General features: G+C 41.3%; 1 protein-coding gene across 1 annotated transcript in view; it reads right to left on the reverse strand.

The window, feature by feature from the left end:
- Positions 1-25,744, reverse strand: part of csmd3b (CUB and Sushi multiple domains 3b) — a 1,683,329-nt gene that overhangs the window by 66,194 nt on the left and 1,591,391 nt on the right. The window contains exons 54-56 of the mRNA XM_078215503.1: positions 19,603-19,776; positions 14,278-14,463; positions 13,699-13,872 (exon numbers count right to left, since the gene is read on the reverse strand). Of these exons, the coding sequence (XP_078071629.1) occupies positions 13,699-13,872; positions 14,278-14,463; positions 19,603-19,776 (534 nt within the window). The remainder of the gene's footprint in view (positions 1-13,698; positions 13,873-14,277; positions 14,464-19,602; positions 19,777-25,744) is intronic.

The following is a 25,744-nucleotide window of genomic DNA, read 5'->3' on the forward strand; positions in this document are numbered from 1 at the left end:
AAGTCGGATCTGAATTGCGCCCAGATTCAGCACTTCGAATCAAAATGGTAAAATCGGGTCCATTGAGTTCAACAATTTCAGACTGTAACCTCTAGCATCCCACGCTGTTTGTCATGTTTTTGCTTCTGGACATAGCTGTTCATTATTCTGCACTGCCAATCTGGGCAAATCTTCTGTTTCTTCACCACAACCATTACCATTCCCTTTGCCTTTTCCACCATGAAATCTTTTTTGACAATTAATCTCTCCCACCCTCCACCCTATCACAGATCTTGTCTTTATTCTTCCATCCTCTTCTCCCTTTCACTTACTTAAAATCTATTACATTTCCATCTTCCTACAGTTCCAACGAAAGGTCCTTGACCTTAAACGTTAACTTTGGGAATGATTCTCCAGCCCCTGTTGCGGCAGATTGGTAAATCCTGCCAGCAGACGGAACTGGAAAATTCCGCCATTCATTCCTTTCTTCACCAATGCTGCCGGACCTGCTGAATGTTTCCAGCATTTTCAGCGGGGAGCTAAACTCACAGGGGCCACAGGTCAAAGAGTTTTGCCTATGTTACAACACCATCTTCAAATTGATCTCCCTCCAGCTACAAACCTCTGCTGGAATCACAAGGCCGTGCAGTCACTCCACAACTCCCTAATTCGTCTTATAGAAAACTTCAGATGCATTATTGGATATAAATTATTGATGTGGGATAACTATGCAGATACTTCAGATATGTTTTCCTTTGCACATTGCTTTGCTTTTAGTTTCTGTTATGAGTATATTAAAATAGCTAGGAATTTTGTAATAAGGTTCAGAATGACTTTTTTGGATCAATGTTTTAACCATTATAAGTTAATTAAGCTACAGATGAATATTCCAATGCAACAGAGACAAAACATTAAAACATCTTGAGACTAGATATTGTTCTTTGGAATGTTACTGTATGAATACTTACACATTTTATAGCTTTTAATTAGTTTGAACTGGCTCATCAACTAAATATCTACATTTGGGGGCACAGTGTTAGCACTGCTGCCTCACAGAACCAAGGACCCGGGTTCGATTCCGGCCTTGGGTGACTGCGTGGAGCTTACACGTTCTCCCAGTGTCTGTTCCTCCGAGTTTTCCAGTTGCGTCCCACGTACATGCAGGTTAGGTGGATTCACCATGCTACAATAGTCTCTGAGTGCCCAAAGATATGCAGATTAGGTGGATTAGCCATGATAAATGTGCGGGGTTACAGAGATAGGGCTGGGGAGGGGGGTGCACCTGGGTAAGTTGCTCTTTCAGACAGTCAGTGCAAACTCGATGGATCGAATGGGATTCTATGATGATTCTCCTTCGAGTAAAGAACCAAAACAGAAAGTGCTGGAAATACTCAGCAAGTCTGGCAGCATCTGTGGAAAGAGAACAGAGTTGGAGGCCGAAGTTTTCCAGCCAGGTGGGATTTTCACAGGTTCCCAGTAGCAGAGGGTGTGAACAATGAGAAAACCTGGTGGCAATTGCGGGGTCAGAAGATCCTGCTGCGGGCCAATGATGGGCTGCCTCTGCAAAACACGTTGTGGGGGGTGGAAACGCGGGGGAGGGGAGGGGTGAAAATCCTGTCCAAAGTTTTGGGTTGAATATGACTCTTCATCAAACTTCTTTCTTTCAATTTCCCAGCAGCCACAGTATTTTGACTTTATTTGTATGAGGGGCTTTGATTGGGGCTGTTGTTTATATGTTGGGGTGCTTGGATGGCCATGGAGATGCACTTCTGTTCCTCCTGGCTCATAAACAGTCTTGTGCACCTCCCCCCTCCATAGCTGCCCTTGCCTCCCATTAACTGGTGGACTTCCTGAAGTTTACGAAGGCAGGTTAAATCAAAAGCTGCAAGCCTCAATAAATTATTTAAATTTCCAACCCACTCCCTGGTAGCGGGTTGATTACCTTGATTTGCATTTGTTGAACCCAAAAGTGAGCTGGTTAGGGTTGGGTTTGATAGTTTTAATACTTTAACATCTCAAACTACCCAAGATCCACCTATCTGCAGTTAATATTCAACACATATGTTTTATTTTCTCATTCCTTTGTATTATGTGTAGAATTTTCTATCCAAATCAAGTAACGGTTAAACAGAATAAAGCAGCAAATAAATGGATCTAAAACAGAAACTTGATTTTCTTTAAAATTCTCTTTTCTTCCAATACTTTATCTCTATAAGTCACTAAAGTACTGTCTGAGCTCCGCTGTGAGCAATATTTTACCATTGGTTTACATTGAGAATATTGAGTACATGTTTTGACCAGCGTTGCATCCATACAAATGTTTAGAATACTCAACTGACACTCCCAGTTCAGATTTCTGAATAATCTCACAGTGATACATCACAGAAGGAGGCCTTTCCACTCATTACACCCATGCTGGCTCTTTGGCAGAAATATACAACTTGTCCAACCCCTTTGATCTTTCCTCATAGCCCTGTCATGTTTTGCTCGTCCACTATTGATCCAATTCCCTTTTGAAAATTACTATTGAATCTGCTTCCACCATCACTTCAGGCAATGCATTCCAGATCACAACAGCTTTCTGGTTATTCTGCTAATCACCTTAAATCCATGCCCTCTGGTTACCAACCCTTCTGCCACTGTCAACAGTCTCACTTTCTTCGCTCTGTTGAGACCATTTGAGTATCTTTATCAAATGTCCTCTTTTCCTTAAATAAACACAATATACTGTGGATGCTGGAAATCTAAAATAAAAACACAAAGTGCTAGAAATACACATTAGATCTTGCAGAAGCTGTGAAGCGAGAAACATAGTTGTTTTGAAGAAATCAATTCTGTTCTGAGGAAGAGTCACGGTCAGTGAGAAACATTAATCCTTTTTTCTCCCCACAGATGTTGCCAGACCTGCTGAGTATGTCCAGCACATTGCTTTTATTCCTTTTATCTTTGAGGAGAATAACATCCAAATGTGGGTGTTTTTTTGATGAACTTGTTCAAAATAATTGAAAATGTTAAGGATGTGTGGCGTGCACACAATGTTATTCCAAAGAGCAATATTCAGACTCATGTTTCTTTTATTGCTCTGTCACTGTTGCTATGGAATATCATGAGCTGCTTAATTATAACACTAATTAAATAAAGTCATTCTATATAACACTGCACAATTGCTAGCTGTTTTAATATACATACAACAGAAATTGAAAACAAACAACTTGTAAAGAAAAACCTATTGGAAGTTATGGAATAATATAGCTATTCCATGCCTATCATTTTACATCCAATAATGTGTGTGACATTTCCATAAGGCACATATGGGTAATGTGGGGGAGATATGGAGCAATATGCACTGTGAAGAAAGGGAAGCCTGTAGATGTGCTGTACTTGAATTTCCAGAAGGCATTTGACAAGGCACCAGTGAAAAGGTTATTGTACAAAGAAGGAGCTCATGGTGCAGGGGGTTATGTATTAGCACAGATAGAGATTGGCAGGCTGACAGAAAACAGATTAAATAGGTCTTTTTCAGATTGGCAGGATGGGATGAGTGGAGTCCCACAGGTGTCCGTGCTGGGGCCTTAGCTTTTTACAATTTATATCAATTACTTTAATGAGAGGAGCAAAGGCATGATAGTCAAATCTGCAGATGACAAAAAACATAGGGAGGAAAGTATACGATTAAAAAGAAATCAGGAGGTTGTAGACAGATACAGATAGATAAGTTGAGTGAATTGGCAAAAATTCTGGCAACGTTTAATGTGGGAAAATGTGAAGTTGTTCACTTTGGTGGGAAGAATTTTTTTAAAAAGAGGATTACTTAAAAAGAGAATGACTGCAGAATTGTGAAATGCAGAGGGATCTTATACATGAGTCACAACAAAGTTAGCATGCAGATACAGCAAGTAATTAAGAAGACAAATGGAATGCGCTCCTTTATTATGAGGGGATCTGACCAGAAAAGTAAGGATGTTATGCTTCAGTCATACAGGGCTTTGGTGAGGCCACATCTCAAATACTGTGCGAAGTTTTGCTTTCCTTATTTAAGTAAGAGTGCAAATATGTTGGAGGTGGTTCAGAGGAGGTTTACTAGATTAATACCTGGAATGAGCGGATTATCTTATGAGTAAAGACTGGTCAGACTGGGCTTAATTCCACCACAGTTTAGAAAAGTGAGGGATGACTTGACTGAAGCATCTGAGACCCTGAACAGTCTTGTTAAATTGGATGTGGAATGAATGTTTCCTCTTGTGGTTGAGTCCAAAAATTATGAATCGCTCTTTTAGGATAGAGATGAGGAGAATATTTTTCTCTGTGCGACTTTGAAATTCTGTCTCAGAAGGCAGTGGAGGTGGGGTCATTGAATATTTTCAAGGCGAAGGTGGATGGATTCACGTTAGGCAAGAAATAGAGGGTTATCAGGGATAGGTGTGGATGTGAAATTTGAAACACAAACGGATCAGCCATGATCTTATTTAAGATGAAGCAGGCCCAAAGGGCCAAATGGCCTACTTTTGTTTTGAATTTGTAAGTTCATAATTTCATGATTCCACAATTCTAATAGAGATTTTTACACATGGCAAGATTAATTCGGAGATGATGCTCTAACATCATTGGCACAATTCTTTGACATGTGGTTCTCGTGACATGTGGTTCTCGTGACTTTCTCGTGAAAGGAAATTTACTATTGTAAAAATACCACTGAAGAGGCATGTCATAGATTTGCCAGCGATGCTCTAAAAAAACAAAGTGCACAATGGGCGGGAAAACATGAAATTTTCCCACCAGTTTTTTTGGGCCTACTTAGTTTTACGAATCTCCGGCACTCTGGACTCCAATCTGGGGCATTCACGTCGGTATGAGGGGCGATGGAGCCTCATCCCGGTGGAGAGGCCAGCATCAGTGAGTTGAGCAGGCCACTGCGCATGCGCCGATTTGTCAGTGGAGAGATCGGCGCAAGATGCACTGGCCCCTCCCAATTGCCGGCCTTCCAAATTCATTCCTGACACCACCTCCCACCCCCCTCTCCGTCCCCCAATCCCCTGGATCGCAGGCCTTCCCGACACCCTCCCCAATCGCTGGCCTACTCGACCCTTCTCAGCACCAGGTGAGCACCAATCGCCAGCCCCCAATGTACAGCTCTGATCCCCCTACCCATGTGCAGCCCTGAAGGGCACTTCCCAAGGCACCCTGCACTTCTCCCGACCCCCTGGGGGGGGGGAAGGGGGCATCAGTGGCCTCTGGCTCCACCAGCGGCGTGAGCACACCTGGTCCGTCTTGGTGGGGACCAGCTTTAATCCCCGCTGGTGGAAACCCCTCCTGGCGGGGGGTGGGGAGACATGAGCGAGCCTGAAGACGACTGTCCCGGGCTCGCTAATGATAATGAAATTGACATTTCAATATTATAATCAGCCACGCGCTGATTTCCGGCACGAGGCTGATCACGTCAAAAAAAAAGGCTTGTGAGCTTCGCGATTGGCCAGACGCCAGTCCCGCTGCAGGCCCTCCGCTGATGTCTCCCGAACCACTGCGCTACTCAAGCAGCGCAGCGAGCCGAGAGAGTTGTCCCCTTGGTTCTTCATGCAGAACCCATATGCAGCATATCTTATATCAGAGCATTATTGTAAAGATTAATGTGCTGATGACAACTAAAATCCATTCAAATATAAATCAAGCTTAGTAGATAAAAAGTGAACAACAATTATCTGCAACTGAAAATAAAGTTTGAGATTATTTTAAGTTGAAGGAAATAAGCTGCTGAATAGATGTCAGCATTACATCTATTGTATACTATCTTTGGGGTTACAAAGTTCTTTCCATTTTCATCATTTCCATTCTGTTCTGTACTGACAGAGTCCTACATCACTGAAAGCACTAACCTTCGGGTGAGATGTTCCTCAGTGAGTATCACCAATAAACAGATTAACAGAGGAGATTTACCAGGATGCTGCCTGGTTTGGAGGGTAGGTCATATGAGGAAAGGTTGAGGGAGCTAGGGCTGTTCTCTCTGGAGCGGAGGAGGCTGAGGGGAGACTTAATAGAGGTGTATAAAATGATGAAGGGGATAGATAGAGTGAACGTTCAAAGACTATTTCCTCGGGTGGATGGAGCTATTACAAGGGGGCATAACTATAGGGTTCGTGGTGGGAGATACAGGACGGATATCAGAGGTAGGTTCTTTACGCAGAGAGTGGTTGGGGTGTGGAATGGACTGCCTGCAGTGATAGTGGAGTCAGACACTTTAGAAACATTTAAGCGGTTATTGGATAGGCACATGGAGCACACCAGGATGATAGGGAGTGGGATAGCTTGATCTTGGTTTCAGATAAAGCTCGGCACAACATCGTGGGCCGAAGGGCCTGTTCTGTGCTGTACTGTTCTATGTTCTAACTGCTCATTCATCTATGGGGCTGAACTGTGCACTGACTATCCTATTGGCAAAATAATAACCACCATTGCACTTCAAAACAATGAAATGTGAAGCAGTCTGGACATTTCTGAGAGATGTTCTCGAGCTCTATATAAATTCAAGGCTTTCTGTTTGCATCTGAGCTGCCTTTACCAGTTTTTTTTAAATGGCCAGGCCATATCATTGCGGTTTCTCACTAAAACATATGCGTTGTGATTCAACAGTAACAATCTCTCATCAGTAAAGTTAACGTCATTCCATCACCTTTGTTCACTTCCATAATAAGCGAAATGCATACCATCTTCTTGTTAAAATTGTTAGTTGGAATCCAACAGACAGCAAATGAAATCTAACTTTATCAATGTGAACACATCAGCAATATGGGTTGTCAAAATCTTTGCTTCATGGAAAGATGACTATGCTAAGCAAATAGAATTGTCCCCTAGAATCGGAACCTGAAGCATTATGGTTTGGTCTCTTTTTTAAAAAAAAGTAGACTTGCAATTTCAAAGCAAACCAAAACACTTGAAGGTGGTGCAAAAAGTGATCTCTTTTTCATTTGAACTAAAAATGAGTTTTATTGTAATTCTTATTCTGACTCTTGTATTGATTCAGCTATGAAGTGATGAAATAAAGATAACAAAAGCACACACAGATGAAAGCAAGCTGCAGATCTTTCAGTGGCATCACAATGAGCATGCTGAAAAAGGAAAAGGAATGCAACAATTTTCTAAACAACTGATCTTTTATAACCTGTCGGACTCAGCTGTGTGCATAACTCAGTTTCCTGCTGGAAACATTAGAATGCAATACCTTGAAAGAGTAATAAAGAAGATTCAGTAATAACTTTTAAAAAGAAACTGGATCAAGACTTGGAGGGATAAATTTTAAGATTAGGATTTTTAAACTTGTTCTTTATAGACAGCAGGAGAATGGATTTTGTTTTCCATATTTGTGGGGAGATTTTGTGTTATTCTGTAAACAAGTGTGTGTGTGTGCAGGCGTGCGTGCGCATGCTTGCTTGTAAATGATTTAATTAAGCAGGGAACAAATTCATGGAGGCCACTTGAGGGAAAAGGAATAAAGGAGATCTGTGCATTTGAAATAAGACTCCCCTAGTCAAGTAGTGTATAAGTAAATAGGTTAGTTTTAGGAATTTGCATTAGGAACTACTTGGGGAACATTTTTTAAAACTGTTATATTTCCAAGGAAAATAAAAAGTTTTACAGCTTGAAAGGTTTCACAAGCAAACACATGAAAGTTATTCAACTTTATTTGATCTCAAAAGTGTGGGAAATAGAGAAAATATGGAGGTTTGGTGCATTTGGAATTATGATGGATTTGAGATACAAGCAAATTTTGTTGGATCTAAAGTTTACATTTTTGGATTAGTTGAGAGTTTGTCTGAAAATCAAGGGAAAGTCAAAGGTAATGAGAAATATCTTGCATCTTGCAGGAGTTCCATGGGTAAACAGAATAGGGAATATTACATTTTATTGACTCAATAGCAGAGACAAAAATAAATATGAATGCTTTTTACATTTTGGAAAATTTTAGTTCAAAATGATAAGAACAATGGAATAGAATATGAAAAGGAAAAATATATTTAATGAGAGATGTCGAGTTGATTTGTTTATGGCAGTATGGGGAAGATTTCAAGAAACAGCTCCAGGCGAGGGAAAGGTGCAGTTTGAATCAGCCATCCAGTTAAATCTTGGGCTGTGAAAAGTATCCTTTTTCTGAAGGTTTATTGGATTTCCACAGCAGAATGGAAGTGAGTTTAAGAGGTTATGTGGTATGCTTTACTAAATCAACAATTGTTTTGCCTTGGGTAATATTTAATTTTTATAATTGAACATCTATAAGGGAATAGAAAATGCTGGAAAGTCTCAGCATGTCTGATAGCATCTGTGGGGAGATTCTGGCATCCGTAGTATTTTGCTTTTATCTATTAGAGAAATGTTGCCTCGCTAGTGTTTGCAAGTGGGTCTGACCAAGTAGGGAGTCTTTTAGGGGCCATGTTTTCTCAGACTAATTTTAACTGTGTAATTGTAATCTGTGCTTAAGTTTTCTTTCCTTCTTGTTAATAAACCTGCCCATTTTAACTTTTAAAATGTGTCACTGGACTTCTTGCTGCTGAGATCAGTACGTTCCCCTTTGGCATTTGGTTTACTCAGCAATTAACATCTGTCTGGTCATAAATGTAGGTTCAAAGTCTGGAATTATAATTTATTTATTGAACAATAATTCCAAAAAAGGTGATTTGAATCAATATATGTAACAATGCATTTTATTTCTCTTTGCTACTATTGATTACAAAATGACACTTTATTAAGGTTTGTATTTAAAACGCTTTCCTTGGAGTTTCAAGATAAAATGGGTAAACTAATGATGCTGGTTATGCTCCTGGAAAGCATCTTGGGCTTTAAAAGACATCTAAAGGTGCAATATAATTGTAAATTATTGCCTTCATATATTCTATGCAGTAACAGGGAAGGTACACGAGAATGGCCTGAAGGTGCTTCAATTTTTCATTTTCCTTTTAATGGAGAAACATCGCGCCTTTGCTGTTTCCCAGAGCACCAATGCCACTGAGGTTATTTATTTATTTATTAGTGTCTCAAGTATGCTTACATTAACACTGCAATGCAGTTACAGTGAAAAATCCCCTACTTGCCAAACTCCGGCGTCTGTTCGAGTACACTAAGGGAGAAATTAGCGTGGCTAATGCACCTAACCAGCACGTCTTTCAGACTGTGGGAGGAAACCAGAGCACCTAAAGGATCCCCACCCTTACACGGGGAGGACGTACAGACTCTGCACAGACAGTGACCCAAGCCGGGAATCGAAACCGGATCCCTGGCGCGGTGAGGCAGCAGAATTAACCACTGTGCAACCGTTCCACCCAGAGCTCAACAGTGCAATTAACTCATAAAATCACATTCTAATATGTTGTGACATGAGAATAAATATGGGACTTGTACTGTTAAGTTCTGAAAAGGCTCACGGGACATATGTTTATGATTTGAGAAAAATTTACAGGAGAGATGATCAACGTTTTTAAAATACTGAGAGAACTTACGAATGAAAATGCCATCAAATTATTTAAGAGGCAATCAACAGGTGACGCTTAATATAAGGCTACCAAGTAAAATGATATCAAAAAGAGATTGTTTTAAAATTATTGCAGTCATGGATATTTACTTTACAGGCCTGTATACACACCTCACTCATCTGACTCCTCTACCACTCCCACCGTGACATCTCCATTACCTTTTATTCTCTTTCCTTTCATTTTTCCTCACTCTCATCTGCTTCGGTTTTCACTTCACCTCCCCACATTCCCCTTCATACCCTCTCATCTCTTCCCTTCTTTCATCCTGTTCCTCCTCTCTTCCCTTTTCAAAGTTGAAATTCTGCTCTTTGGAGAGATCGAGGGAGAATCAAACCATCATCCCTTGCTGTTCAATGGCAATACCATCGCTGAATCCTCCACTTTCAACATCCTGGGGGTTACCATTGACCAGAAACTGAACTAGCCATATGAATACCATGGCTACAACAGCAGGTCAGAGACTAGGTGTAACTTACCCAGACTCCCTAAAGCAAGTCCACCATCTACGAGGCACAAGTCAAATCTGTGATGGGATACTCTCCACTTGCCTGGATAATTGCGGCTCCAATAGCATTCAAGAAGCTTGACACCATCCAGGACAAAGCAGCCCATTTGATTAGCATCCTTTCCACAAACATTCACTCCCTTCACCAGTGGTGCACAGTGGCAGCCATGTGTACCATCTACAAGATACACAATAGCAACTCACCAAGGCTCCTTCAACTGCACATTCCAAACCCACAGCCATTAAATCTAGAAGGACAAGGGCAGCAGACAAATATTTACATGACCACCACAAAGTTGCACTCCAAAATCTCACACTATCCTGACTTGGAGCTACATTGCCATTTCTGCACTCTCACTGGGTCAAAATCTTTCAAGTCCCTCCCTAACAGCACTGTGGATGTACCTACACCACAGGGACTGCAGAGGTTCAGGAAGGCAGATTACTACCATCTTCTCAAGGGCAATTGGGGATGGGAGATAAATTCTAGTCTAGCCAGTGACACTCATATCCCATGAAAGAATAAAAAAGAGAGTTCTGTGATTTTGAATATATGTTCTGTGAAGAGAAATGTTGATTTTGAGTAACTGCCCAGTGAGGTGGGAAGCTAATGTTTGACAGAATACACACTGAAAGGAGAGGAGAGGTCTGACGTTTCACTCCTGCTCATGGTGGGATTGGGGTATTGCTGGCAATGGGTAAGCTGCAATGCTGCTCATTGAATGGGAATTCAGATTTGGGTCAATACAAGATATGCAGAGAAGTTTAGAGAAAGAGAAGGAAAAAGAAGGAGGAAGAATAAAGAGACAGAGAACAAGAAAGGATTGGCAGAGGGAATATAGAAGGAGAGTAAATTGGAAGAGGGAAGAAACATGGAGGGGAAAGTGAGATGAGGAAAGGAGGAGAAAAAGAGAAGGAAATGAGAGGAAAGGAAAAGAGGTGACATAAGAGGGGAATGGCGTTGGGAGACAGAAGAGGAAGACAGGAAGGAGAAAGTAAGGAAAGGGTGAGGGGAGACTGGAAAGAGAATCAGTTGGAAGTAGTGCAGCACAGAACACTCTTCATTATGAGAGTCAACAAATACTCCAAACTTGGGGAAAGGCATGATTTTGAGGGGCAAATATCCTTGGCGATCCTGTTTAGTACCAGGGTGAGTATACAGAATGCTGAAATGTTCCTCAGTCGGGTGGGGTAGGGTTCAACAAATTTATGTCCTACTTTCGTTAAATGAGAATTTGCTGCTCAGTGATATGGAAGAGAGATTGGAATGCTGGCTAGGGTTGGGTGGGGGAATTCCAGTGCAGTTATTTAATTTTGAGCTACAATATAAATTACCTCAGTTAGGGCAATTGGGCACAACAAAGGGATCAGCCTTTGTTTTATTCCTGTGCTTCATCTGAGTATGATCGTCTTAATGATTTTACTGGCAATTGTGGAGGTGAGAGAGGATTCAGGAGTCAAGGTTGATTAGTATGATATCATTTAATGATAGTTAAAGGCAAGGTGATGGCCTCGTGGTATTATCGCTAGACTATTAATCTAGAAACTCAACTGATGTTCTGAGGACCTGGGTTCGAATCCCGCCTTGTCAGTTGGTGGAATTTGAATTCATTGAAAAAATTTGGAATTAAGAATCTACTGATGACCATGAAACCATTGTCTATTGTTGGAAAAACCCATTTGGTTCACTAATGTCCTTCAGGGAAGGAAATCTGCTATCCATACCCAGTCTAGCATATATGTGACTCCAGAGCCAAAGCAATCTGGTTGACTCTTAACTGCTCCTCTGAACAAGGGAGCTAAGGACGGATAATAAATGCTGGCCAGCCAGTGATGCTCATGTCCCATGAATAAATAAACAAAAAGTTTATTGCTGATAGAGAATTCAAGCATGTCTACATTTGTGAAGCTTTGCAGGCAAATATAACATCCTGTTATTTAACATTAGGAGGGATTAGGATTTTATAAAAATCAGCTTTGCAACTCATTAGGAGAGAAAATTGCCAAATTATTTATTAGTCAGCTTTGACCAGCACTTTTCCTTTATATGCATGTAACATGTCATTGTTATGTCAAACATGTGTTTTTAATGTGGTTATTAATTACTAGTGAGGATAGTGCAATATATCCTTTAGTTTTGAGGATTGAGCAGGCAAAAGGACAGAAGCTGGACAATATAGAAACAACTCAAGATAAATGTTCTTAAGACATGAAAAGCACTTTGCCTAAAACAATTTGTACCCTTGATTCTTCAAGGTGTTAGGAACAACAATCAGTGGAACTATAAATGACATTTCAATTTCCTAAGTTCAGGAGAGATTCCTTAAGATAAGAAAACAGCAAACATAAACTTTATTATTTCATGAAAAGTTAGTCTATCAAGACAGTGTGGAATAGATCATAATCTTAACGTTTATTCCAGGAACTGTCTTTGAAACAATTTTTTGAGATCGATTGGATGATCATTTGGACAATTGCAACCTTTAAAAGATAGTTCTTAATTCAGAAGTGCTGAAACCTCAGCCAGGATTTTCAGTTGGTTTCTGGACCCTGATATCAGGGTCAAATGGGGTCAGACGCCAGTACCGTGTGGGGAAATGTGATCCGGATATAGTTTTCCCTGAATTGTTGAATTATTGGTCAGAGAACAGACAAGCTTGCGAACCTGGAGGGCCAATGGAAGGCACATCAGTAGTGAGGCAGCAGTAAGCTGTCTTTTTAGGTAGCACAGAGAGAGAGAGGGAGGACATTCTTAAATAAAGATGCCTTCCGCAGCAGTTTTTTTCCAAAAAAAAAATATACAAAATGCCATGTGTCAGGCAGCTTGTGGCTGCAGCTTAAGCCAGACAGGTGGAGGGAGGGGTGTCTGGAATGCCAGCCCCTTGTCTTCCACTGGAAGGTTGCCTTCAGACAGCGACACTGTTTCCCGACACGTCAAAGGACCAGGAGTCCGACTGGAAAATTCCAGTGGGTCTCTGACAAAAGGCATTGGCAAGCCTTTATCAAGCTGAATTGGTTACTTACTGCATGCCGATGGGTAACTCTGCTGCCTCCACTCTACCTTCAGCAAAATGACCCAGAGGCATGATGGGGCTGGGAAACCACTGGCTAGTGGCATGAATTTTCGTAGCCATTCCTATTGGCAGCTGAAAATCCTCCTCCAGTAAACATGTTCCTAGAGCTGCCACAGCTGAAGCTAGTGGAAATTTTGCAGATGCAGAATCAAATTTAGATTCTCCCTAGTAGACTGGTACAACTACTTACTGCTTTACCCATCTAAACCTTGGGGAAAGCTAAAGATGATGTGGAGATGCCAGCATTAGACTTAGGTAAGCACAGGAAGAAGTCTCACAACACTAGGTAAAAGTCCAACAGCTTTATTTGGTGATGAAGGGGCACTGCTCTGAAAGATTGTGCTGCCAAATAAACCTGTTGGACTTTAACCTGGTGTTGTGAGACTTCTTACAAAGCTAAATATGCCAGGCAGAACTAACTTGTGGGAACACTTTTTAGAACACCATTAACATTAGGTGGTTTGGCATTCTAAATTGCCCCTTATTGATCAAAGATGAGTAGGTTGGGTGGGTTAACCATGGTAAATGCACAGGGTTAAAATGAAATTGAAACTATTAAAGGCTGATTTGAAATTCAACATTGGTTCGTATCTCTGATTATAGATCGTATGTAAATTAGTCATACCGGAACAGTGAGGCATGGAGTCACCCCAATGTCCATTCATCTGGCAGGTACGCATTGATGGCCCAATGAGCAGCCTTTTTCCGACACAGGAATAGTGAATAGTTGCCCCAAATGTGTATTTATCACCAGACAGAATTGCATTTGGAGGAATGCCAGGATGGCCACAATCAATCACTGTTTGAAAGAGATAACAAACAAGGACTCTGGTTTGCTTTGTTACAATTCAAAAACATAAAGTCTATGCTTGTAGTCACAAGACAAGTTACTTGCTGAAATAGGCAAGGTTTCAGTCTGCAAAATTATTGTCTTTGATATTAGCTTGTGAATGCTTAACTCAGTTGTATAACACAGTTCTGTCAGCTAACTTCATAAAGAAATAATTCAGTTTACCATTCCCATTAAAATAAGTGACAAAGAATGTTATACGAATGCTTTAAATTTTAAATGTTACCCACAGTTATAACTAGATTTCCACAATCTAAATACAATTAATGGAAGTCTAGAGTGATTTACCATTTTTGTTATTTATTCAATTTTACCACATTAAATAAAAGGCATGCATAAATAAAACATACATACATGTGCACTCAGGCAGTGGCTTATCCCAATGCCCATTAGACTGGCAAGAGAGAACAGAAGATCCAAACAAAAAATATCCCGGGTTGCAGTCATAGAACACCATTGAGCCAAAGGTGAAGTTTCCATATTCGATCTTACTTTCCCGGATGGAATTTGCAGGAATTCCAGGATCAGAGCAGTTTACCACTAACCAATGGAAACAAACAAAATTGAAGTGAGGCAAGTTGAACAAGTTTCCAGTTCCTGATGAGCTGTTTATTTGTGGTTTTGCTTTCTGAACTGTGTGAAGAAAATGCGCACCATTCATTAACATTTCCCAATGAATGAGAAGGCGAGGTTGGATTCAGGGTTTCATGACAGCAGATATTGTTTCAAATTGAAATGAAGCTAATGAACACAATGTAGCTTTTTCCAATTTTATAATACCTTATATGCTCAGGGACAACTGTCAAGTGCCACCAATTAGGGCAGGAAGAATCTTATCTCTTAGAATATCATAGAATCCCTACAGTGCAGAAGGTGGTCATTTGGCCCATCGAGCTTGCACTGACAACAATCCCACCCAGGCACTATCCCTATAACACCACGTATTTACCCTGTTAATCCCCCTGACACTAACGGACAATTTAGCATGGCCAGTCAACCTAACCTGCACATTTCTGGAGTGCAGGAGGAAACCAGAGCACCCAGGGGAAACCCACCAGACACGGGGAGAATGTGCAAACTCCACACAGACAGTGACCCAAGCCCAGAATTGAACCCGGGTCCCTGGCAGTGCTAACCACTGTGCCACCGTGCCGGTGTTCATTTCAGTAGGGGCCGGCAATGAGAAAATACACAGTTCACTTGGTTCTAGAAACAACATGAATGGACGGCACAGTGACAAGCACTGCTGTCTCACAGCGCCAGAGACCCAGGTTCAATTCCGGCCTCGGCTGACTGTGTGGAGTTTGCATGTTCTCCCTGAGTCTGCATAGGTTTCCTCTGTTTTCTCCCACAGTCTAAAGACATGTGGGTTAGGTTGATTGGCCATGCTAAATTGATCTTTGTCAGGATTATCAGAGTAAATGCGTGGGGTTACGGGGATAGGACCTGGGTTGGTGCAGTCTCGATGGGCCAAATGTCCTCCTTCTGCACTGTAGGGATTCTATGATTCTAACATTCAACCCAACTGGACAATAGTTCTTTTTCACCATGGTTGGAGAGGCCCAGTTTGGTTCTTGGTCACGTTGCTGTTGATCCATTTTGGAACAGTGCTACAACAGCAACTTACTCGAGAACACCCAAGTTATGATCCTACCATGCCTGTGTCCTCAGTGCATTCCTCTAACGTAATGAAACCTAGGTTGGGATTTCCTGTTGCAGCCGCCCTAAGACTGAAAATTCACACATGAAGTCAACAGTCTGTCAAATAGTCCATCCTGCCCATGATGATTCCCGTAGTGGGTGGACTGGAAAATTTATGCCCGAGACAACATATGGCAGGCAGGAGAAAAGTTTCCACATTCGCTGTCTCTGATGTATCCTTGACATCTCTTGGGAAGTCAAGGTCACAAACATACAGGTCCTGGATTTTATGAGCATATACTCATTCTTGAGCCAATGACATCTGCAATGGCTCAAGCATATTCATTGGATGGATGACGGCCTTATATCGAAAGACGTTTTGTACAGTGAGCTGCTCACTGAGTCATGACCTGCTAGACTTGCGTTCCTGCATTGCAAAGCCGCTTGCAAGCAAGGTATGAAGTTGGCAGATACCAATGCAGAAAACTGAGAGACAGTTGCTGGCAGCCATGGCCTCTGGAGGCTGACTGCTTGAAGCAGCATTGCCAAGTCAGAATGTGGTTCCTGAATCACATCCTTGTTATCTAACGTAGCTTTAACCACTACATGCAAACAATTGTTTCATGAGACAGAAGGCTACCGAAGGGTAACTCCAAACCCAACCCCGCCACAAAAATTCAAGCAAATTTGAAGTCCAAACCCCACCAAAATAAATGGATGCACTCTGAAATGGAGGTGACTTTTCTTAATCAGGGTCAGAGGAAAGAGATTCTGAAAAGCTGGTGATAGCAATGGCAGTTTTTAAATAATGGTTTCAGAATGCTTTTTTTCCCCTAGTGAGTAGTACCTTCAAAATAAAACGTTTCCTCATACTTCACTTCCCTTTCAACAGATATCAAATAGATGAAACTAATGAAGGCAATATGGGGATAAATCCCATTGCTAAAGTACACTGAGGCTTCCATCAATAATAATATCACTACTGAACACATGACAAGGTTGGCAACTCTGGTTGAATTGTCAATCTGTGACTTCGATGGTACTCTGTATATGGGTAAAGAGGGATTCAACTATTTGTAAATGCTAAAAGAGATGCAAGCCTTTTGGTAATTGGTTCCTCTAAACTACTGAATTGAAACCACCTAATATTTCCACCTATTAGCATTTAAACCACACTTTGCTGTGCTATTTACTTCATTGAAATAATTGGATAATTTGGAATATTTTTAACGACAAAAATACGATCAGCAACAGTTTGCAATATACCCTCACCATGCTGCTTTTATATAGATGAGAACATTTTTTTAACATTAATTTATTTGGACATCTTTGCTTAGATGAATTTTCTGTTATGCCCCATTTATTCGCCATTGCAAGTTTATATTTTCAAACCAAACAGGAACAGTTATTTATAAGCAGTTCAGTTGTATTGTAAATTTGTGTTTTCTTTGGAATTGGAAAAAAAAGGTCAGACTTCAGAGAGTGTATTAATTCTTCCTGTGCTAATATTGAGCTACTTCACATTATATAATAGAAGCATGCTTCACTGTGCAGTTCTTGCTCAACCCAACTGTTTTGCCTTTCAGAAGTCAGAAAGGAACAACGGAAACATGACTTCCCAGTCTTAAACAGATGTTAAACTGCAAGGAAACAGATTTCAAATGTGTGGGGGAAAAATGACCCCTTCAGTGCCACCGGTGCCAAAGATTGCTCACCAGGAGCACATAGATGGAATTCAGGGAAGTGCCTTCCATGCTTGTCATCCATCATAATTAATGGGGGCACGGAAGTGTGTGTGTGTGTGTGTGTGTGCCAGACACTCTCAAAATCTGGGTCGCAATTGACACAAAATAAATAGCTCCCTCTTAGCTTCTCAGACCTGTTATTTATATATTCAGCATTATACTGTGGTTTAATTTACTTAAAACCCTTGTACTCGGGGCTGGATTTTAGTCTCACATTGAAGGCAGGAATGCGGTCGAGAAATCTGAAATCCTGACATTTTTGACAGCTGTAAGCAGCTGTCCTCTCCCTTCCTGAGCTCATGCTATTCTTGTATGGATTTTTAAAGGGTCAGGAAAGCTTTGTGTTATGACCCTGAAAGCATCTTTTCTGAGATCAAAGTCACCATTGTGAGCCCTATGGGAAATTTGAATTTCCTCCCCACTATTTTCCTGTGCAAGTGCAGATTTTGGAAGCCCTGAAAAAAGTGCCTCATTGTAGAGTTATGGCCACTGGGGAAGCCTGCTGAGGTTTTGGAAATTTCCTGATGTATGTTTTTAAAATTTCCAAAGTGACCGTTCTATACTGTGTTGTAATATAATGTTTTTAACTGCAGTGATTCATCATACACCACTGTCTAGAGAAACTAAGCTCACTAAAATATTGGTCAGCATTATGTATTTAGATGCATTACTTTCCGTAATTGGAAATTGCTCTTATGCATTCAAAACTGAAGAAAGCACTGCTTGGATTCTCTCATGTAACAATGTGGCATGACCTAATGCTTGTAGTCTTTTTAAATGGAAAAGCAATTCTTAAAGAGAACAAAAAAAAACCACTTTGTCCTGAACTGATTGATTGATGGAACATCTGGTGTAGCTTGGAAAGAATGGCCATTTTGTTTAAAGTTTCAACAGGCTCCAATGTTTACCAGGGTTTGATTCAACAGCTGATGCTATAATGAATGCTTGGCTGAGTTGTAAAAACTTGAACTATTTATTTGAGCAGAAGACCATGTGTATATTTTGACAGTTTTAGAAGGTTACTAAAGGATTATCTGTCCTTGACTAGGTAAGCGAACAAGTGTTTTTTTTACAATGGACTGACAACTTAAAAGGGATTGCATTTTGAATGGATTTTATGGTGAGTGTTTTCAGTATGAAAGGTGTTTAAGTGGCAGTTCTATTGAATGGTTAGACTTTTTAAACATCCATTTTGAAGATATCCTGAGATCTTCTCAGAGTGCAGTGGCTAAGGAGGAGAAATTGGGGTGTGAAGGGGCTGTAGGGTTATGAGGAGGCATGGAGGGAGCATGGGCGTATGGAAGGGGGAGATGGGGAGTATAAAGAGGCACTGAAGTGACACGAGCAGTGATAGGGTGAGAGGGTTGAGAGAGCATAAGAGCGACTGCTCAAGGCTGCTGTCCCTGAGGATTAAGGCAGGCTTTCTGACCAGCCCATCTCCGCATCCACACTCCCCCTGCAGTCTTCCCGCACTGCGGCTCACTATACACAATCCTTCCATGGACATATCTGTCAGAGACAACAATTTGGAAGGAATGGCAAGTTTTGCAAGCCACAAAAGGGCCTGACATGTATTTTCCTATTCTTGAAGTGTATGATTTATTTAAATCTATGCCCTTTTGTTTTTCCAATTCATTTGTTCAAAAAGACTGAGATGAGGTAAACTGTTAACTTCAAATTAAATAGACAAAGTATTGGATATATTTCAATTAAAATACTTGGTTCAATTTCATAATTTCACTTTTTGTCTTTAAAATCAATACATGGAAGCATCATAAAAATGAGACTGCACATTAGTTAACCAACTAAACCCACAGCAAAGCAGAAGTTCCTTAGGAGTTCCTCATGATCTAGATACATCTTTGGCACAAGATTGGTGGAAATTTGGTGAAACATCCATATATGTTATTTTTCCAGAGTTTCCACCAAGGTTCTGTTGATTTGTGGCAAATAATCATGAAAAGTCACTCCATCCCTCTGGAAAATTTAAGGTGATTATTTCATAACACTACATTTATCTTTAACATTCACTTTCATTTAAACAAGTGACTGAAGTAGCCTACAAAGGGAGCAGGAAACATAGATCCTCACTTCTGTGTAAATATTAGCATTGCCTATTCCAGACTTGTTCATAAGATGCATTGTATGCTGAACTGGAATTCAGTAATAAATAAGAGCCTTAATGCCACAATCGAGTCTACAGCGATGCCATCTTTACGTTAGCTATGACTAGAGTTTTGTCCCTCATTGCAAATTACAATGAAATAAAGCATTAACTGTATTGTGCACTTACCTCTACATGTTGGTATGGATTGGCTCCATTGTCTGTTTGCCTGGCACTGGGCCCTGGCTGACCCGTCCATTATGTATCCAGTGTGGCAAGAAAATGTTACAACATCGTTGAGATTGAAACCATTTCCAGAAGTTTTCCCATAAATTGGATTTCCAGGATGACCACAACTGATTGCTAGGAGAAAGATATGACCAACAATCTGAAATCTTTAAAATCCCATCAGAGTCTTGGAAATGCTTACAAATGTGTGCAGAAGGAATCATGAATAGTGTTTTTAAAGTCATTATTACCATTGATTATGATCCATCTACCTGAAACCTTGAAGCAACCATCAGAATAGAGGAGACTGTCTTCAGCCCAAGCAGATAATCAAGGCAACATTAGATGGGAAACACACCAATTGGCTGTTTAGGGAGAGCTTGTTTATGGCTATTCCTACATTCTGTTCCTTTTCAAATCTTTCACTGAATTAATGTTCTTAAAACTGATAAAAGGTTTGAAAAGAGATACTGTAGCGTGCAAAGAAAACTGTATGCAAAAGGGACCAGAAGAAAATTACAAGTTTGGAGAGTTTGCGAGTGGAAAGGGGTACAATAGAAACAGGATGAGCACACTGGTTCCTCTTGGCTGGTATCTTTCTTTTTCACATCTCTTACTTAGTTTTCTAAGCAAATAAAGATTTATATCAGAATATAATGGATGGAATTTTCCATCTGTGCTTGCCCCAAAACCGGAAAATACTGCCCAACGGACCTTTGCATGGTCCGCCCCCGCCTGCGACGATTCCCGTGGTGGGTGGGATGGGAAAATTCCGGACAATACCTCAGAAACCTCTTTACACTACTGAATAGTTAATTTGTGCCTCCATCTAACTAATACTTAGTTCTTTTGTTAAATGTACATGAATTAGGTTTTTCAGGAGGAAATTTGATATTTAGAGGGTAAGGAAATTTGGCATGTCCACTACGACTCTCACCACATTTTACAGATGCGCCAGCTGGTTGTATCACAGCTTGGTATGGCTCCTGTCCTTCCCAAGACCACAAGAAACTACAAAGGGTCATGAATGAAGCCCAGTCTATCATTCAAATCAGCCTCCCATCCATTGACACTGTCTACACTTCCCACTGCCTCGGAAAAGCAGCCAGCGTAATCAAGTGTTGCAACGTTAATAGATTAATTTTAAAAGTGATGGAGCCATCAGTCAAATGCGAAACATGAAGGAGAGAGAATCAATTCAGGTGTGTAACGGATCAAAGTTGAATGTTAGCCCAAATGTGTATCTGGAAACATCATTTTGAGTTACTTTGAAGACCATCAATTATATAGGCCTGAATTCTTGCTCCCAAGTCAGAAGCACGGATTCTGCAAAATTCCCGACAACCTGCCCTGGTCCCCCCATGCTGACACTATAGTTAAGAAAGCCCTCCAACACCTCTACTTTCTCAGGAGGCTAAGGAAATTTGGCATGTCCACTATGGCTCTCACCAACTTTTGCAGCTGCACCATTGAAAGCATTCTTTCTGGCTGTATCACAACTTGGTATGGTTCCTGCCCTTCCTAAGACCACAAGAAACTACAAAGGGTCGTGACTGAAACCCAGTCCATCACTCAAATCAGCCTCCCATCCATTGACACTGTTTACACTTCTTGCTGCCTCAGAAAAGCAGACAGGGTAATCAAGGACCCCATGCATCCCAGACATACTTTCTTCCACCTTCTTCCATCGGGAAAAACATACAAAAGTCTGAGAACATGTACCAACCGACTCAAGAACAGCTTCCTCCCAGCTGCCATCAGACTTTTGAATGGATCTACCTCGCACTAAGTTGATATTTAGCTACACTCTAGCTATGACAGTAAACTACATTCTGCACTCTCTCTTTTCCTTCTCTACGAATGGTATGCTTTGTCTGTATAGCGTGCAAGAAACAATACTTTTCACTGTATCCCAATACAAGTGACAATAATAAATCAAATCAATCAAATCAAAGACTCTGCAAACCCAACTCCAGAGAAAGTGCCCCAGGGGGTCTGATTTTCATTCTGGCAGGGTGGGGCATGAACTGGAATCAGGCCTGCAACCTCCAGAAGCAGTACAGAGACAGACACAGGAGTTAGCAGGTGCAGAGGTAGGCTGTATGAAAGGCAGGTTTCAGTGCACTGGCACTTTTTCCCAATTGTAAATGAAATAAGAAAACAAACAACAGAGCTCCAGCCCTCCTTGCCTCACTCTCTACCCACACTTCATGCCCCATCTATACCACCTGATGCCCTCAACACTACCTCCATGGCCCTACCCTCCATGCCAACATATACCACTCTACCCATTGCCTATTTGTCCCCTCATACATTCCATATCAATCTATGCCCATCTGCTTACCCATTCGCCCTTTATAGGCCTGATGATAGCTTAGTGCTGATGATTGGTGGCACAGTGGTTAGCACTGCTGCCTCATAGCGCCAGGGACCCAGGTTCAGGTCCAGCCTTGGGTGACTGTCATTTACACAAATTGGGTGACTGGAGTTTGCACATTCACCCCATATCTGTGTGGGTTTCCTCTGGGTGCTCTGGTTTCCTCCCACAGTCCAAAGATGTGCAAGTTAGGTGGATTGGCCATGCTAAATTGTCCCTTAGTGTCCCAAGATGTGTAGGTTAGGGGGATTAGCCATGGTAAATTTGTGGGGATAGGGCCTGGGTATGATACTCTGTCAGACAGTCATTGCAGTCTTGATGGGCCAAATGGCCACCTTCTGCACTGTAGGGATTCTATGATTCTATTCTATGATGGTGCAAACTCATGTCAGCCCATGCCCCCACGCAAAACTCCTTACCCTTACACCATACATGCCAATTCATGCTGTATCCATCATGGTCAGACCTCAGAACCCAGGCTGAGATAAAGTAAAATAAAGTTGCAAGTGTCTATTGATGATTTCACTATTTTAAAAAAAAACTCTAAAACCTATCTCCTACACTTAAATTCCTCCAACTATTTCATCGCTTATGAAAACAAGCATTTGTCTTCAGAGTCCCACATCAAAGATTTAATAACCACTTGGAACTATCAATCAAACTGTGAACTGCCAGGCACCCTGTTATGATAATGATAGGTTGTGGAATCATTGATGCAGCACAAATCCTATAATGATGACTATCAGCTTATGCCAACAGACTGAGTGAAATAGCAAACACTTGTTTTTAAATTATAGACAATCTTTTCTTTCAACTTCAAGGACAGGAGATTTAAATATCTTGACAACATGAAAGTTCCAAGGGGATATAAACGTCCTGACAGCTCCAATGAGTTTATCCACTTTATGTACATTCTAGTTTTAAAAGTCCCAAAGGGCACTTGACCTCTCTCAAAGGCACTCCTTGACTATTCCAAAAGTGTATCTTACAGCTCCAAAACAATACATTATCTCTCCAAAAAAGTCTATGTCTTCTCTTAAGAAGTGAAAAGCTCACAAGTCGTATTTTGGACATTCCACTAACAAAAATGACAGCTGTTTGAAGACAGATGCACTTGCACATGTTTAGCTACCCCACAATGCCCAGACGTACAAATTGCAACCGATCCCTGTTCCTCCCACCTGCCCCCCCCCGGTGGAAATGTTGGGCGCTGGGTTTAGGGGCTGGATTTCCAGAATCAGGGACCTGGTGCCTCTTTGGCTCAGCCAGAGATCCTTTCTGTTGTTGTCAAAACTTAGGCTTTGCACTGGATAAACAAAATGCACATCGAAGGTGAAAAGTGTCATGAAGTAAACAGTTGCTGTTTACATCATTCACTGGCACCTGCAGTGCTCATGAATTATGCAGCCACATCACTCAGTAATATATTTCCTGTAAATCTCTGCTCTCTGATCTATACCTGCTGCATAATCTATTGTTTAAAAAAAGACAGGGCCCTGCAATATAACATGCTTCTTTCTAGTTGCTGTGTCATAAAATTACCAATATCCTTTATCCAACATCAGACAACATTACTTTCAGCTTGAAGTGACATAGGTAAACCTTCACATCAAAGAAATGGGTCTCTGTACTGAAGCACACTAAAATCAATTTTAAAAGTAGATTCAGATAAAAAGAAAATAACTACAAACATTACGAATTGGAAATGAAAAGCATGCTTTGAAGAAGGTTCTGTACCCAAACGTTAACCTGTCTCTTTTTCATGACAGAGTTTTTTAATACTGTATTGATGCTAAGAAATAGTGCACAGAATTTAAAGCACTCATTCAATTTTGGAGTTTAGCCACTGATGAAAGGTTTTTAAATTTGTTCTCAGTTTACAACCCCTTTCAACCTTTGGTTACGTTGCTATCTTGTAGTTCACTTCAAGGCATCCATTATGGCGTGCTTAAGATGGGTAGTCACCAATTCCCTTAATTTCACTTCTGCTTCCCAAACATAGACCATTATTCTCTTATGAGGTGCTATATTAATGTTGTAGTTGTCATCTTATCTCAGCATATTTACACTATAAGTATCAAAATTAGTTTGAAACTGGGTGACGAGGGCACTGGCTGGGTAATTCTAATTCATTGTTTTTACACTCAGGTGTAAGTTTCTAAGGTGTGGACAAGATGAGAGGTCACATGACATCAGGTTATAGTCCAACAGATTTATTTGAAATCACAAGCTTTTGAAGTGCTGCTCCTTTGTCAGGTGAAGTGGAGTGAGGTGTGTAGGCACAGAGTATGTAGGTGGAGTGATGATAGCCCAACACTAACAAGTAATCAAGAGTGTCAAAGGATAAGTACAGACAGTGTAGGCTGGCTGAATAACAAGTCTTTATAAGTAATCATGAGTGTTAATAGACAAATGCAAGCAGTTAAGTATAATCAGTATGTGTAAAGTGTCAACAGGCCGTATAACAAATGGAGGGATGACCTAAAAACTGATTATCTAAGGCAGGGGTCTCCAAACTACGGCCCGTGGGCCACATCCGGCCCGCAGCGGGTCACATCCGGCCCGGATACAATAAATTTTATTCATTCATTTATAGAACTGATTTTTTTCTTTGGCCCGCGAAGATGTGTAGAATATACGATGTGGCCCTCATACTGAAGAGTTTGGAGACCGCTGATCTAAAGCTAGAGATAATTACAAACAATCAAAGAGTGAGATGGTGTTAAACACTACGCAAACTAATTCAGATAGAGAGATCATCACTCGTAATCGAGGTATGCATGGTGTCAAAACAGGACAGTCAGGGAGATTTTCCCCCCACAGAACAATATGGTGGGATTACATGTAGCGCAACACGAACCCCAGATCATGGTTAAGGCTGTCCTCATGAGTGCGGAATTTGGCTATCAGTTTCAGCTTGGCGATTCTGCACTGTCATGCGTTGCGTGGGCCACCTTGGAGAACAATTACCCGAAGATCAGAGGCTGAATGTCCTTGGCCACTGAAGTGTTCTCTGACTGGGAGGGAACACCCCTGCCTGGCAATTGTTGCATGGTGTCTGTTCATCCGTCATCATAATGTCTGCACAGTCTCGCCGATGTGTTATGCCCCGGGGCATCTTTTCCTACAGAGCATGAGTAGACTACATTGGCCGGTGATCCCCCATGTGATGGTGGTATCTGTGTTGATGATCTAACATGTCCCGCAAAGGTTACTGTGGCAGGGTTGTGTGGTGTCATGGTCGCTGTTCCCCTGAGGGCTGGGCAGCTTGCTGCAAACTATGGTCAGGTTGAGGTTAGGCATCTGTTTGAAGACGAGTGGTGGTGTAGGTGTAGGGATGGCCTTGGTGAGATATTCGTCGTCATTGATGACATATTGAAGGCTACGAAGAACCTAGTGTAGTTTCTCCACTCTGGGGAAGTACCGGACGACTAAGAGCATTCTGTCGGTCATGTCCTGTGTTTGTCTCCTGAGGACGGCATTGCGGTCTTTCGCTGTGGCATGTAAGAACTGTTGATTGATGAGTTGTACATTGTATCCTATTTTTACGAGGGCATCTTTCAGCATCCGTAGGTGTCCATCGTGTTCCTCCCCGTCCGAGCAGATCCTATGTATACGTAGAGCCTGTACGTAAGGGATGGCTTCTTTAATGTGCTTGGTGTGGAAGCTGGACAAAGCTGGGCATTGTGAGGTTATTCGTGGGCTTATGGTGAGTGAAGTACTGAG

The sequence above is a fragment of the Mustelus asterias genome, chromosome 7 (assembly GCF_964213995.1).
Source record: "Mustelus asterias chromosome 7, sMusAst1.hap1.1, whole genome shotgun sequence".
Lineage (NCBI taxonomy): Eukaryota > Metazoa > Chordata > Chondrichthyes > Carcharhiniformes > Triakidae > Mustelus > Mustelus asterias.